At 52.9% G+C, this 15,516-nt stretch overlaps 1 protein-coding gene across 1 annotated transcript in view; it reads right to left on the bottom strand.

The window, feature by feature from the left end:
• The window catches only part of RASGRF1 (Ras protein specific guanine nucleotide releasing factor 1), a 105,368-nt gene that overhangs the window by 69,627 nt on the left and 20,225 nt on the right, over positions 1 to 15,516 (bottom strand). The window contains exons 3-4 of the mRNA XM_027089263.1: positions 9,156 to 9,303; positions 2,496 to 2,588 (exon numbers count right to left, since the gene is read on the bottom strand). Of these exons, the coding sequence (XP_026945064.1) occupies positions 2,496 to 2,588; positions 9,156 to 9,303 (241 nt within the window). The remainder of the gene's footprint in view (positions 1 to 2,495; positions 2,589 to 9,155; positions 9,304 to 15,516) is intronic.

The following is a 15,516-nucleotide window of genomic DNA, read 5'->3' on the forward strand; positions in this document are numbered from 1 at the left end:
GGCTGTGAGCGCCCCAAGGGCAGGGGCCAAGGCCCTGCTGTCCCCCACGCCGGGCACGTAGGGAAAATAGCTGAGGCAAAAGATCAGGCCTGGTGCTTCTGCCTGCGTGGTGCCAGGCAAGCCCTCTGGTTCCTCTAAGCCCGTTTCCCATCTGTGCCATGGGGCTAATGAGATGACGGCTGGACTCAAAGTGAGGTCCCTGCACGGGAGCATCAGCATCTCCCCAGAACTTGCTAGAAATGCAAACCCCCAGGCCCTGCCCCGGCCCTCTGCATTTAAACCACATCCCCCAGGTTGCTTTGGCAACATCCTCCGAAGGAGGAAAAGTGTGGCCCTGAGTCCCCATCACGGGAGGGGGCTTGAGCATAGAGGGTTGCCAGGCTGTGCTGGGCATGGCTCACACCTCTTCTTGCCTAATGACTGGCCTGAAAGCCCCGAAGTTTCAATGAAAGCTCGTCTGGATAGAGGGCGATTATCAAATTCAGTGCGGCAAATTAGTTAATCTCATGCTTGGGCCTCATCGGCGCCCGCCTGGAGCCTCTCCTCTACCTCCGCGGGGAAATGAACACAGACACTTGACTTGCCCAACTTGGAGCCGGGCTGCTTGGCCTGGCCTCGTTCTGGCAAGAACTTGGGAAGGGCCTCAATTCACAGACACAGAGAACTGTTTTAAGATATGCACGCTTCCAACCAAGGCACCATGTAGCTCCCCACCATCCCTGCTGCTGAGCTGTGTGCAAGCTCAGGGGCTGCACAGGGAGGGCCCCAGGGCCCCAGGAGCAAGGGTGCTGGGCGGTGCTGGGGTGGGGGCACCTGGAGATCCAGGGGCCACCTGCCAAGGCACTCATCAAAATATTATCGGCTGCAAAGGGCACTGGCCATGCACAGCAGATGCAACCATCCGGGTGCAGACCTTTGGCCAGGGACGTCTGCCCTGGGGAGGAGAGGCCTGGCCTCAGCACGACAGATCTCCTTGAAGAGAGAAAGCTTTTCTGGATAAAGGAGGGCCTTGCTCTGAGGCCCCAGGAGGGTGAAAACAAAAGGAGGGAGGTGCATTTCAAGTGGTACTTAAAAAAATGTTCCAACCAGAATGGCTTTGCAAAACGGGCCGGGAAGCCCAGTGGGGCCATGGCAGAGAAGGCAGGCCAGTGCATCCCTGCCTGGGCGGGACTTGGCTCAGACCCCAGGTGACACTGGTGGCAAATCCCAATGTCCACGGGGGCCTGGCAGGTCCTATAGATCCTGAAGCCGGCTGGGTGGGCACTAATGGGAGAGCACCTGGCCTAGGGCCAGCAGTCACCACGTGCAGGAGGTGGGCCCGGGCTGTGAGACCTTCTGCTTTTCCAAGAGATCGTGTGTCCCAGTGACCAAGGATGTGGGCTCTGGAGCTTGGTGGCCAAGGTTTAAATGTCACTCTGCAAATACTTAGCTGTGTGACCTGGGGAAGTCACTTTGCCTTTCTGTGCCTCAGCAACCCCACATGTGAAACGCAGATAATAATAAAACCTCAGAGGGCTTTTAGTTAGGAACAGATTAATCTGCATAAATCTCCTAGAATAGTGTCTGGCACATGGAAAGTGCGTAATGAATGTTAGCTCTTCCTATTTTTGAGAAACCAGAAATACATATTTTTATGTGAAATGTTTAGCTTTTAAAGCACTGGCAACAAATTAAAAAGGGAAAAAAGAAACACCGTGTGGGCTAAGAACCCCAAACATGCTGGTAGGCTGAACTTGGCCTGTGGGATGCCAGTTAGCAGTTTTCTGGTCTGGATGGCGCTGGTGTCCTTTTACGCTCTCAACAAGGAGGATTTTCTGGTTTCCTGTGTTTTTCTTACGGTGAGTCAGGCTCCCCTGCTTCAAGGCTGGCAAGCTGCAAACACAGACCATACTCTTCCTCTCCACATGCCCCTCCATGGGGTGGCCTATGGTGCTGGTCATTCTCTCTGCCACCGGGCAGCTTTCTCATACCTCCTGAGATGTTCCTCCTAGCCTCTAAGAGTGTAAAACCAGTGGGGCCAGCTAAGGGGTGTCACAGAGGCCGGCTCCCATGCTGACGTCTGCCGGGGATGAAAGGAGGAGGTGTTTGCAGGACAGTAGCTGGGGGGAAGGCGGGCATGCAGGGCTGTGACAGTGGACGTGTGGCCTGGGGTCTCACCGAGGCTGCCCAGGGTTGTGAGGAAAGCTCTCAGCTGTGAGTCTCACAGCCTGGGTTCCTGCCCTGGCTCTATCTACTCTTTCATCTCTTGAGCCTTAGTTCTCCTATCTGTCAAATGGGCTGAACCACCCTACCTCACAGAGACAACCAGAAAACATGGCTCGACGAGGTGCTGGTCTGGGGTGAGGGGCTGTTGATTCTGCCTTTGGAGCGGAGGTGGGAGTGGCACGCCCGGGAGCAGTGGGACAGTAGGTGGACACTGCAGACCCTGGGCTGTGCCAGGGGGCTCTCTAAAGAGGGCCAGGGCAGATTTGCCAGCCCCGAGAGATGGTACAGACCTTCTTGATTTTCTTGATGTCACTGTCTTCGTCGTTGGGTGTGACAGTCTGGGTGGACTGGATGCGCTCATTGTCCTTGAGCAGGGATGCGATCTGCAATGGAAACACAGGTCAGCTGCAGGGGCCGAGCGGCACCAGCTGGTGGAAGCCCCACCCCTCCGGCTGCCACCAGGCGTGGTGTGGTGAGTGAGCGCCCTGCCACATGCTCCCCAAGGACCAGTGGTACTGCAGCTCATGTCCTTTGCTCTGTGGGAGGTTTCGAGCCAGAAGTCGGTGAGTGAGCACCGGACAGGGACCCTGTCCACCTGGGTCCAGGGCAGCTGGGCTCTGACTCCGAGTGACCCTGGGCGAGGCACTCTCTGGGCTGCAGGCAACCCATCTGTAATCTGGGAGCTTTGGTCCAAATCTGTGATTCTCTTCCTTATTCCCTAAACCATCAGTCCCTTTACTTTCGAATTTTTACTGTGGTAAAATATATATAACATAAAATTTACCACTTTAACCAATTTTAAGTGCACAGTTCAGTGGCATCAAGTACATTCACATTGTTGTGCAACCGTCACCACCATCCGCCTCCAGAACTTTCTCAGCTCCCCGAGCTCTGTACTCATTAAACAATAATGAGTTTAATGAGTTTAATAATGAGTTTAATGACTTCTGTGGTGGTCCGGCGGTTAAGGCTCTGCGTTTCCACTGCAGGGGGTGTGGGTCTGATCCCTGGTCAGGGAACTAAGATCCCACATGCCACACAGTGCAGCCTAAACAAAACAAAACACACTGACTCCCCATCCCTCCTCCCTCAGTCCCTGGCACCCGCCCTTCTACTTTCTGTCTCTATGAATTTGACTCCTCTAGGGACCTCGCCTAAGTGGAATCAGACAGTATTTGTCTTTCTGTGGCTGGCTTATTTCACCAGCATAACATCCTCAAGGTTCACCCATGTCACATCATGTGTCAGACTTTCCTTCTTTTTTAAGGCTGAGTAACATCCATTGTATGTACAGACCCCATGTTGCCGTCCATTCATCCATCGGTGGGCACTGGGGTAGTCCCATTATTTTTCTCAAACAAAACCGTCCTGGAGCCCCAGCAGGACTTCAGATGAAAGCACTGCTGGCTTGGCTGTCCCGTCCTGGGACAACCCGGAAGCACTTCTCTGACTTGGAGCCCTCTTTGGAGCACAACCTGGAAACTCCTGGCCTAGAGAAACGGAAGAGCCCTGGAAACGAACGTTTGAGCTGATCTAAGAATCTCCATTTGCCAGATCTCGGGATCAGAGAGGTCGGCCCAGCTGCAAGAACAAGACCAACGGGGTGGTGAGCAGGAGAACGGGTGCCTTTAGCCATACTGTGGCTGGAGCCTCTGGCACTGCTCAGGTGGATGGGCCTGTGGTGTAGCCCCTGGGTGGGTTCCTTCCTGCCACCCCCAAGTCCGCAAGTCTCTGCTGGGGGTCCTCCACAAGGCTCCCACGGCCTGCGGACTTTCCCGGGAAAATGCAGGCAATGCCTATGTATCCATCGCGGCTGTGAGCTCTGTGGGCGAAGGACCACCCCGTTTCATTCATTCCTGGGCTCCCGGTCCTTAGCATTCGGCTGGCACTCAATATATATTTGTTGGCTACATAGTAAGTAAGTTAAAGAAGGATCAGAGCAGGGACCTCCCTGGCTGGGAGTCCAGTGGTTGGGACTCCACGCTTCCATTTCAGGGGGCACGAGTTCCCTCCCTGGTCAGGGAACTAAGATCCCACGTGCTGCATAGCTCGGCAAAAAAATAAATAAATAAAAAATAATAAAAGAGGTTTCATTAAAAAATTTTTTTTTCAAAAGGATCAGAAAAGCAGCAGCAACAAAAACCTCAACCACAGGAAAACACTGCAGTCATCAAGCCCCACACGTCTAAAGATAGCAGCTCAGGGGAATCCACAAACACTGCCACAAAGCCAGAGCCCCTCGATCCTCTTCAGAGCACGTGGCTTTGTCCCCTCAAGGCCACTTGCTGAAGTGCGGAATGAATGGGCTCTCACAATTGAGCGAATTGAGCACTTTGAAAGCAAGATGGAACAGTTACCCGCTCTCCACTTGCGGGTTGCTAAAATTACCCTGGCCTGTGCTTGGAGAGCGGCTGAAAATATCTGAGAAATATTCAGCACCGACATGGGCTTTTCTTTTTTCTCTCCCCCCCCACCTTTTCTCTCCATTCTCTGGGAACATCTGCACATTAAAATAAAGGCTGATTCTTTGATCTGTATTCTAAAGGCCTAAGGAACGTGCGAGCACACACACACACACACACACACACACACACACACACACAGAGGCAGGCTACTGGAGAGCTCAGAGATGCAAGGATGCCCAGTCAATGCCCACCTTTGGTCTGATGTTGTCACCTCCTCGCCAGTCTGCTTTCTCTGCCAGTTTTGAGATTTGCACACGGAAACCTTTTTTTTCTTTTGGATGGCAGTGTGTGTGTGTGTGTGTGTGTGTGTGTGTGGTCTGTATTTAAAACTGGCGCTTGTCTCAGAGAGAGGCATTCCAGGACATCTACTCAGCAGGGACCAGGGCAAAAAATAGATGCAATTAGGTCAGGTACTATGCTACGTGCACAGGCAGTGCCAGCAGCCTTGGAGTCTTTGTTTAAGGATCAGGCTTGGTGGGCAAAGCTCTAGAGGGTTGTGAGCCTGGGGACCCTGCAGAAGTCTTGGGCTACAGCCCATCCCTGCCAGGAGCCAGTGTCAGGTGAGCTCACGGAGGCAGCCTTTCTCTTACCCTGGCAGGTCTCTTCTGGAGATGGATTTGACTTGGACCCTGGTTTGCTTGCTGGATGTTCAGGGTCTGCTCAGCTGACCCCTGTCAATGAAGGCCATACAGAGTGGGGACTTTGGCTCACACCCAACTTGCCAGCTAGAGTCCAGCTCCAGCTGTCTGACCTGGCTCAAAGCCTGGTGTCTCTGCTGGCCCCCGCCCACTGGCCACCCATCGTCTGGCCCCCTTGACCCATCAGAGGAAAACCCTGCTTGCCACACCCCTTTGAGGCATAGCGCCTGGGCTTCTGCCCCATCCTACTCCCCCCTCTGGAGACAGTGTCTTTCATCCAGAATGCATTTCGTCAGTGCAGTCATTGATAGTGGAATTAATCCAGGTTCTTTCCTTTTTGTTAGCCTCCAAGGTTTTACTAACGATCTCCGTAGCTCTTGTTTTCCTGCAGGTCTCTGTAGCTCTTGCCATGCAGCTCAGTTCTTTCTCCCTCCTTCTTGATCTCTTCTGGTCTCCTCCAAGCCCAGTGGGTGCCCATCTCTGTCTGCCTTTGTGCCAACACCGCCAGCGGGTCCTGATGCAGTCTTTGGGTTGGGTACTGGTGAGACACTGTCTACCTTTGTGCCAACACCGCCAGCGGATCCTGATGCAGGCTTTGGGTTGGGTACTGGTGAGACACAGCTCGCCACTGGGTAAGGTGGATGAGTCAGATCCCTTCCCGGGAGGATCTTCCAGCCTGAGAAGGGGGTCAGACCCCCAGAGAGGCAATTTATAATCAGACGAGGAGAGGCCAGAAGCGAGGTATGTACCTACTGCAATGGGAAGGTCTCACCATGAAAGCGGCAAGGGCTACCTGGAAGGAGTTTTGAAGGACAAAGAGCCCAACAGGTGGGCTACAGGATGGAGGGAATTTGAGAGGGGGTGTGTGAACAAAGGCACAGGTATGACAGGGTGTTGTGTGCCAGGGCGGCGGGGGTGAGGATGGCAAGGGGGAGATGGGAAGCGGGACTCAAGGCATGCAGGGTGGGCCCTGGAGAGGGGGCCTGGGGAGGGGCTGCATGGGAGGGGTCACGGCCGTCCTTTCTTACTTCTCCCAGAGTAGTCCCCTCACTGACCTAGTTTATGAAGTGGGGTACCATGTTGAAGTTTGTTTGCAAAACCAATCCCATGGCTAAATTTTTTTTCCAATGTTTTTAGTTCTTTTATTTATTTATTTATTTAATTAATTTCTTTTTGGCTGTGTTGGGTCTTTGCTGCTGCATGTGGGCTTTCTCTAATTGTGGCTAGCGGGGGCTACTCTTTTTTGCAGTGCGCGGGCTTCTCATCGCGGTGGCTTCTCTCGTTGCGGAGCACAGGCTCTAGAGCGCAGGTTCAGTAGTTGTGGCACACAGACTTAGCTGCTCCACGACATGTGGGATCTTCCCAGACCAGGGCTCGAACCCGTGTCCCCTGCATCGGCAGGCGGATTCTTAACCCCTGCGCCACCAGGGAAGCCCTAAATTTTTATTTAAACCCTGAACTAAAGATCTTTTCCATTTCTTCCAGTGTCAGCCGCCCAGGATCCTGAGTGCTTCCAAGCCAATAAAATATTACGACTACCTCTAAACTCCTATTTTGCCCTTTAGGGCCTGTCTTCACTCTCCAAATTTACTTCCCATCATAAATGGGAGGAAAACAGCTATTAAAACAATGAAATGGGGGAATTCCCTGGCGGTCCAGCGGTTAGGACTCCGCGTTTCCACTGCAGGGGTCGCTGGTTCCGTCCCTGGCCGGGGAACTAAGACCCTGCAAGCCACATAAAGTGGCCAAAAAACCCCCAACCAACCAACCAACAAAACAATGAAATGGGCCAAACTGAGCATTCTGGGGGGGGGGGGCGATTCTTCTCAGAGGTAGACATTCCCTTTGTTTTAGATGGTCCGTAGAGCCTTTGGGTTATGAAAGATGAAGCCTAACAGGGCTGTTTAGATGGGAGAAAAGAGACTAAGACAGAGGTGGATAGTTACGCTTGGTAACGCTCTCTGCAGACTTTTGTTTGGATGTGATCTCCTGTCACTTCCAGGGCTAGGGGTGGGGGCTACAGGGTTGGGAGTAGAAACAGGGCTGGATTCCTGGATGTGTGACCCGTGCACGGCTCCAGGCTTAGAAGGGACCAACGCTTGCTTTAAAGCTCTGCTGCTGCTGCTTTGAGATTCTTAAGGGCCCTGCATTTTTATTTTGCACCAGGTCCTGCACATTAGGAAAAAAGATGTAGACAATGGGATATTGGTAAATGCTTCATGACCAGCTCTCTGAAAGAAAACCTCTGACTGGTAGCACCTGCCAGTTTCCATGGTGTGGGCATTCCTACCTCAGCCCATTTGAAGCTACCAAAGGTTGAATAACTAGCTTGCAAAATTCTTGAAAACGTAACAATTGGTTCTTGCAAAGGTGATAGACAGCTGTTGCTGTCTTGAAATTCTTAAGAATCTTCTCTTTGAATTTGCGTTTTATGAGTGAGTCTGATGGGACCATGGGGCACACCCCAGGGGCTTGGAGCCTCAGCTCATGCGTGTTCCTGTCTCCCTGCCTATTCCTTATACCCCGGCATCCTGGGACCCAGGCCTCTGCAACCCTCTGTCTGGGTGACAACGGGTCAAGTCAGCCCAGCAGACACATCTCACTGTCCGCCTCCACCCTCTGCAGGGCCTGGTGTAGGTACAGAGAAGGTGGGTCTTGTGTATACCTGTGGTGTCACAGGGCAGGGCGAGGAGACAACTGTGCTGCCCAGGCTGATACTGCCTGGGGCATTAAGTGGGTGACTTGGCAAGGGTCCCTTGCCCACCTGAATCTAGGTACTGAGTGCATCAGGGCGCAGAGGTTAGGGGAGTTGGCGGTTGAAGTCGTCGGTGGCCTGCCCACGATGGGCGGAGGCCGTGGCGAGTGGGAAGGGGAGACTGACTTCCCCCACGCTGGCCGGGGCCTTACATTTTCACCTTGCATCGGGCCCTGCAAATTATGCAGCTAACTCCGATTGCAGGGATCTGTGTTTTCATATGCCCCTCCTCGGCTCAGAGTCGCAGACCTTGTGTGAGGGAGCCAGATGGTTCTGAGCGCGCTGGTGAAGTGAGGGGGTGAGAGGCGATCAGATCCCTGCGTGGCGGCGTGCACAGCTGGTAAGGGGTGTCTAAGGGCTGAAAGCCAGCGCTTCCCATGCTTTAATGTATTGGGTTGGCCGAAGAGTTTGTTCGGGATTTTCCGCCGATGTTACGGAAAAACCTGAACGAACCCTTTGGCCAACCCATAAATGAGAATCTCCCGGGATGTGGTTAAAGTGCAGGTTCTGATTTGGGAGAGCTGGGTGGGGCCCTAGGTTCTGCATTTCTCATGGGCTGCTGTTTCATGGACCACACGTTGAGTGGTGAAGTTCTAGAAGGCTTAACCTAGCAACGGCTCAGCCTCCGGACAGTTGTGACAGGCAGAGGGAAGGGACCGCCTTGGAGCTGAGCCCAAGCCGCAATCTAAGGACCTACCAGCCACCCTCTGGCCCTGCCCTCACCCCCTCCGCCCGTGTGGCTGTCAGCAGAGTAACCAGGAACTTGCCCATAAATGATCTCACTTGATCCTCACAACCTTGTCAGCTAGGGAGAAACAGCCTGTTTTAAGGATGGAGGTGCAGAGAGGCTGGAGAACTTGCTCCAGGTTGCAGTTGGTAAGTGGCAGAGGTGGGCTTCGACCCCAGATCTGACCCCAGGACCTTCCCACTCTGCCAGCATCACTGACTTTAAGTTTGGAAGCTGGCACAGCCGTGGCTGGAGCGGGTCCCTCTTGCCCATCATGTGCTTCCCTGACCCTGTGGGAGCCCGGGTTTGAGGTCTGAGGCCCGGGCCCCCCGCCAGCCTCCTCTGCTCCCCAGGTGGTCGGTCACCTCTGCCTTCAGCCGTTCAATCTCAATCTCCCCATCCTCGATCTGCTGCCGCAGCTGCTTGGCCACCGTCTTCTCGGTCTCCACGATCTGCAGCAGGTGCAAGTACTTCTGCATCAATGCCTCGTGCTCCGTGGCCAGGGTCCGGTAGCTGTGGACAGAGGAACACGGCAGGTAAGCCACGGCCTCCTGGCCCCCTGGAGATCCAACCAGAAGTGGGGCTCCCCACAGACTGCACTTAGGAGAAGGTCCTGACTGCCAGACACAGTGCCCGAGGCCTTAACCTGGCTGCTGTGCTGCTACCGATGGCTCTGGCCCCTTCCCCAGCTCCCGGCTCACACTCTGACATCTGGTTCCTCCACCTGGTCTTGTTTTCACCTTGCCCGACCGCCCTCACCCTCTGGGCCTTTGCGCAGACAGATCTTCTGTCTGCAACATGCCTCCTCCCTCCTCTCCCTGGGCTAGCTCCATCCTCTTTCCCAGAGTAGGTCCTAGTTGAAATGTCATTTCCCAGAAGTCTTCCCTCCCCCCTCCCGCCATAATGTGTAGGGTGTTCCTGCAGTACTCCCGGGGTGCTATTACCATAGCGCTGGCCAGACTGATTGGGGGTGTCCGGTTACTTTTGTTTCCTCAGGAGACCCTGCCTTCTCTGATGGCAGGGACTATGCCTGTGCTGCTTACTCCTGTCTGCCCAGGGCCTAGCCCAGTGAACATTTATTGCATGGATGCAACTGAGTGAATGGACGACACACAGAGGCGAGTCAGGCACAGACATTGCACTGGCTGGGAGACATCTGAAGAACCTGTGCAGTATACCTGGGTGCCAACTCATGCACCAAAGGCTGTTAGTGCTGTAGGAATCAGAAGAGGGGCCAGGCCAGCAACGAGGACCTGTAATCAGGGAAGACTTCCTGGAGGCGGAGCTCTCTCTCCCACCAGAATCGGAATCTGGGTCTTTGGATTCCAAACCCAGTGCTCTGGGCACATGCCCGTCCAAGGGCAGCCTCAGGTGGAAGGCCTGTGCTGGGGGTAATTAGCAATGGGGCTGGGTGTTTAGGTGGGGCCAGATCAGAGAGTACCCCAAAGGATCAGAGGGTAGAAGACGTGGTCCCAGCCTTTGTGTAAATGAACACATCTCAGATTTGCAGAGCATCACGACGAGGGGGAGGGCAGGCAGGTGGGACTTGGAAGATGAGCTGGGCCGGGGGCTGCCCAAGGTCACAGGCCTGGCTTCTCCCTGATACCCACAACACCTGCATTTGAAGGTGTCAGAGCTGGGGAGAAACCCGATTCTATAAATGGGGTCCAGTCTCAGAGGGCAGAGAGGCTGTGAAAGGGGATCTCACCATTCCAGGGAGGGGTGCCCACCGGGGCAGGGGCAGGAGACTTGCAAGGCACAGATTCGGAGGGCAGGTTTATTGGTCTCTGGGAGCGTCTGCAACGAAGTCTGGGGGCCGAGGTCTCCAGTCCGCCCTCTCCCTGGCCCCCATCTTTCCTCTCCCTTTTTGCTTCAGCCCAGGACCACCAGATAGGATCTCATAAGATTCCCCTCTGCCCACATCCTGGGCTCCTCCTCGCGCTCACCCTCGTCTTCCTTCCTGTGTCCCCCTCTCGGCAGTGGGCAGCCCCCCGTTTCCCACCTTGCAACCTAAGTGGGGCCTTGAAACATTTCTGGTGTCCCTGCCAGCTCCCCACCCACCCCAGAGCTTCGGCCCCCTTCAACCTCATTCCTCACCACCCCCCACCCCCACCCCCAGTCCTCTGCAGGCGGTCCTGCTCTGACATCACAGCCTGCATGATGTGCAGTGCTGTTCCGTCACTTCCCGCCAGCCCCACGGCACGCCCACCCCCATCCTGTCTCAAGGGCAGCATCCCTGCTCGGACCTAATCTGCCTGGCTCAGCCCCAGCTCCCACACCCACTAGCTGAGGGACCTCGGAGAGGTCACGCAGCCTCTCTGTGCCTCAGTTTGCTCATCCATACAATGGGGATGATGACAGTCCACACCCTGCAGAGTTGCTGTGAGGATGAAATCTGTGGACACACATGAAGGTCTGTGCGGTGTGCCAGTGCTGTGGTAACTACCATCTCCCTCCCCGCCACATCCCTAGCCCCTGACCCCTCCTCAGGATTTCTGTGCATCAGATTCTGCCTAACAGCTCCACTGGCTTTTTCTCCTCAGCATATGCGAAGCCTCAAGTCACTCCCCACTTAGGATGAGGATGTGCCCTCGCCCTCCTCTACCCTCCCCTGAACTCCTGCCCCTCTCTTCCACCTTCAAGGTGAGGCTTGTTGGAAGAGCAACCGCACCCATCATCCCCATGTTCCCTCTTCCCCATTCACCCCTCAGCCCTCTGCGGGCTGGCGTTTGGCCCCAGCACCCACAGGAACTGGGTCCCTCTCTGGGGTCACCAACTATCTCCCACTTACATGGAGGGGACACTTTTCAGTCTGGAATCTACTGACATGACCTTCCAGGTACCCTGGATGTGGCTAGTCAGGGGGGTGCCAGTTTAGGGACACTGGCTCTCGTCACAGACTCAGAAGCTGTGTTACACAAGTTCTTTAAGTCCCTGTGACCCTCATGGCAAAATGGGACAAGGATAGCTTCCCTACAAACCCCCAGGTTTGAGGTGAAGAGGTCAGGAGGCAGAGGGTGGGAAACAGCTTTGCTCTCTGAAAGGGGCTGTGTAGCAAAGTGGCAGGCAGTGGTCCCCTGATGGTGTCAGAGAAGGAGGCTGCCCAGCTGTGCCCTGAAGGTGGGAGGGTGCGGCAGGGCAGGGAGAGAATTCTTCGGTCTGCAGTACTACTTGGTTAAAATGAGGATTTTTGTGCATCTCTTATTATAATGAATTTAAACCAGAATGATCAGGTTTTAATGTTTTCCCAACTTCCCAAGAGGCTTAATTGTCTTTACTTGCGAAGGAACTTCAACCGAGAGCATGAAGGAATCCATTTTCACACCACCTCATCTCTCCTCGCTCCAGGGGGTGTGAAAATGCAGAGCCTTCAGTAGCTTGTTTTCAGCGATGGCACTCGCCCTGGTGCTTCAAAATGGGGAGCCAGAGTCTCATCTGCAGGACAATTTGGTCTGTTTGCACCTCCCTTTCTTCCCTTCACCGGCCCTCTCTGCCTGCCTCCCTCCCTCCCCACTCCGGCTCCCCCTGTCCTTCCTTCTTCTCCTTCCCCTCCCCCCTCTCATCAATACACCTCTTTGTGCAGCACTGTCTCTTTTTTAAATTTTTATTGAGTACAGTTGCTTTACAATGTTGTGTTAGTTTCTTGCTCAACAGCAAAGTGAATCAGCTATACGTATACATATATCCCCACTTTTTTTAGAGTTCCTTCCCATGTAGGTCGCCACAGAGAATTGAGTAGAGTTCCCTGTGCTCTACAGCAGGTCCTCATTAGTTATCTATTTTATACGTAGTATCAATAGTGTATATGTGTCAATCCCAATCTCCCGGTTCTTCCTACCCCCCCCTCTCCCCTTGGTATCCATACATTCGTTCTCTACGTCTGTGTCTCTATTTCTGCCTTGCAAACAGGTTCATCTGCACCATTTTTCTAGGTTCCACATATATGCGTTCATATAAGATATTTGTTTTTCTCTGTCTGACTTACTTCACTCTGTATGACAGTCTCTAGGTCCATCCACATCTCTGTGCAACACTGTCTTTATAGATGCACAGATTCGCAGGGCTGCAAGGATACTCGGGAATCACGAAAGGCCAACTGCCTCATTTTATAAATGAAGAAACTGAGGCCCAGAGAGGGGAAGTGAGTTGCCCCCAAATAACAGTCAAGGAGCGTCAAAGGTGGAGTCGGAATCAGGCTCTAGTCCCTGAAGAGGACTCCCACGTGGCTGTCTGGTTTGCATCTAGTTCTCGCTGAGGTGCAGGCCACAAGCCACACTCGGTGTTACATTTTATACATTGCTGTACATACGCATAGCACAGGGGCATCCCAGAATACTAGACTATTATGCATACGGTGGGAGAGTACATTGTGTCTCTATACCTATTCATACACTACAGTGCTTATTTTTGTATATACCATGTATCTACTATGTATATGGAAATAAAAACTAAATTAGGTACATGCAAGCATACCTACTACTCAACATTGCCGTGGAAGAGAGCCGGTCTCTCCCTTGACACACACACGTGCACACACTCTCATGGTGCACACGATCTGAGATTAAGTAACGCTCAGAGCCTATCGTCTGTCCTTTGGTCACACAGCCGGCTGCCTAGGGAAGAGCCTGTGGCTTCTGTTGGCCCAGGAGGTGCCTGACAAGCTGCACCTGAGCCCGACTGGCTGGTGACAACTATTCTAGGGAAGGGGACTCTGTTTCCCTTATTGGTGACCATCACTGTGACCCCCGTCCCAGCCCTATAGGCCCAAAGGAGGACATTCCTCTGAGGCCAGTGGGTTGACTCAGACCCCTGGGCTTGACCAGGGAAGACAAACCATGTCCAACTGGCACGTCCCCCTGGCTTCCTAAAGGATGGTGAGTTCCGAGAGGTTTTTGTTCAAAGGTAGGTGGTGTCGGGCTTCCCTGGTGGCGCAGTGGTTGAGAGTCCGCCTGCCGATGCAGGGGACACGGGTTCGTGCCCCGGTCCGGGAAGATCCCACATGCCGCGGAGCGGCTGGGCCCGTGAGCCACAACTACTGAGCCTGCCCGTCTGGAGCCTGTGCTCCGCAGCGGGAGAGGCCACAACAGTGAGAGGCCCACGTACCGCAAAAAAAAAAAAAAAAAAAAAACCCCAGAAAACCCCATATGATTAGGATTTTATGGGCTACTTGGAACCAATTTCCAGTTTAGTGAGTTGCTTAAAGAATCATTGTCCCCTCTCTGTGGCAGACAGAATTCTAAGATAGCCCCAAGTTTCCTGCCCTGGTTTCGAAGCCCTGCATAATCTCTGGGATGATGACTATGATGCGTTTTATTCCTCTTACTAGGCTATACTATGCAGCATAGCTGACCTTAACACAGGGAGATTCTCTAGGTGGGCCTGACCCAATCACATGAGCCTTTGAAAATGGAGAGTTTTCTCTGGCTGGTTACAGAAGGGGAGGTCAGAGATTTGGGGCTGGAGAAGGGTTTGGTGAGCCGTTGTTGGCTTAAGGATGGCGGGGACCACAGGGCAAGGAAGGCAGGACCTCGTGGAGCTGAGAGCCATCCCTAGCTGACGGCTAGCAGGGAAACAGGGACACCAGTCCTACAAGGAACTGACTTTTGCCAACGACAGGAGTGAGCTTGGAAGCAGAGATTTCTCCAGAACCTCGAGGTAAGAGTCCCGCTTGACTGACTCTTTGATTTCAGCCCATGGGTCTCTGTGCAGAGACCACAGCCGAGCCCAGACTTCCGACCTACAAAACTGAGCAATGGGTGTGGTTTTAAGCTGCTAAGTTTGTGGGGTTTTTTTTTCGGCCGCACCACAATGGCGTGTGGGATTTTAGTTCCCTGACCAGGGACTGAACCCACGCCCCCTGCAGTGGGAGCATGGAGTCTTAACCCCTGGACCTCCAGGGGAGTCCCTTAAGCTGCTAAGTTTGTGATAATTTGTTCTGTAGCAGTAGAGAACTAAAACAGTCTAATAGATAGAATTTATTTTAAAAATTTGAGGATTAATGCCCATATAATGGAAAGCACAGACATTAAATAAACAGTTTGATCCGTGTAGATAAATGCATACACCCTAATCGAGATAAAGGAAATTCCCATCACCCCAGGGAGTTCCCTCGTGCCCCTTCCCTGTCAATCCCCATCCCACAAGCAACTACTGTTTGGATTTCTATCACCACAGTTGAGTTCTGCCTGTTTTAGACTTTCATATAACAGGAATCAGGCAGCATGTGCTACTTTGTGTCTGGCTCTTTTTACGCAGCCTATCGACTTTGAAATTCATCTGTTTTGTTACATATTTATGTATATATATATATATATATATAATATATATTTAATAGATCTTTATTGGAGTATAATTGCTTCACAATACTGTGTTAGTTTCTGTTGTACAGCAAAGTGAACCAGCCATATGCATACATATGTCCCCATATCCCCTCCCTCTTGAGCCTCCCTCCCATTGGGTTCCTTTTTATTACTGAGCGGCATTCCATCGCATGGATGTATTAAGATTCCTTTCTACATCTGTCTGTTGATAGACACCTTGGTTATTTCTAGTTTTGGGACTATTGTGCAAAAAGCTGCTAAGGACATTTGCATACACGATTTTTTGTAGATGTTTTTCGTTTCTCTTAGATAAATACTAAGAAGTGTAACTGCTGGGTCACAGAGTAGGTGTATGTTTCACTTTTAAAGGAAATGCCTAACAATTTTTCAAAGTGGTTGAACCACT

The sequence above is a fragment of the Aethalodelphis obliquidens genome, unplaced genomic scaffold (genome assembly GCF_003676395.1).
Source record: "Aethalodelphis obliquidens isolate GAN/ISIS:26980383/991018 unplaced genomic scaffold, ASM367639v1 scaffold65, whole genome shotgun sequence".
NCBI classification, from domain to species: Eukaryota; Metazoa; Chordata; class Mammalia; order Artiodactyla; family Delphinidae; genus Aethalodelphis; species Aethalodelphis obliquidens.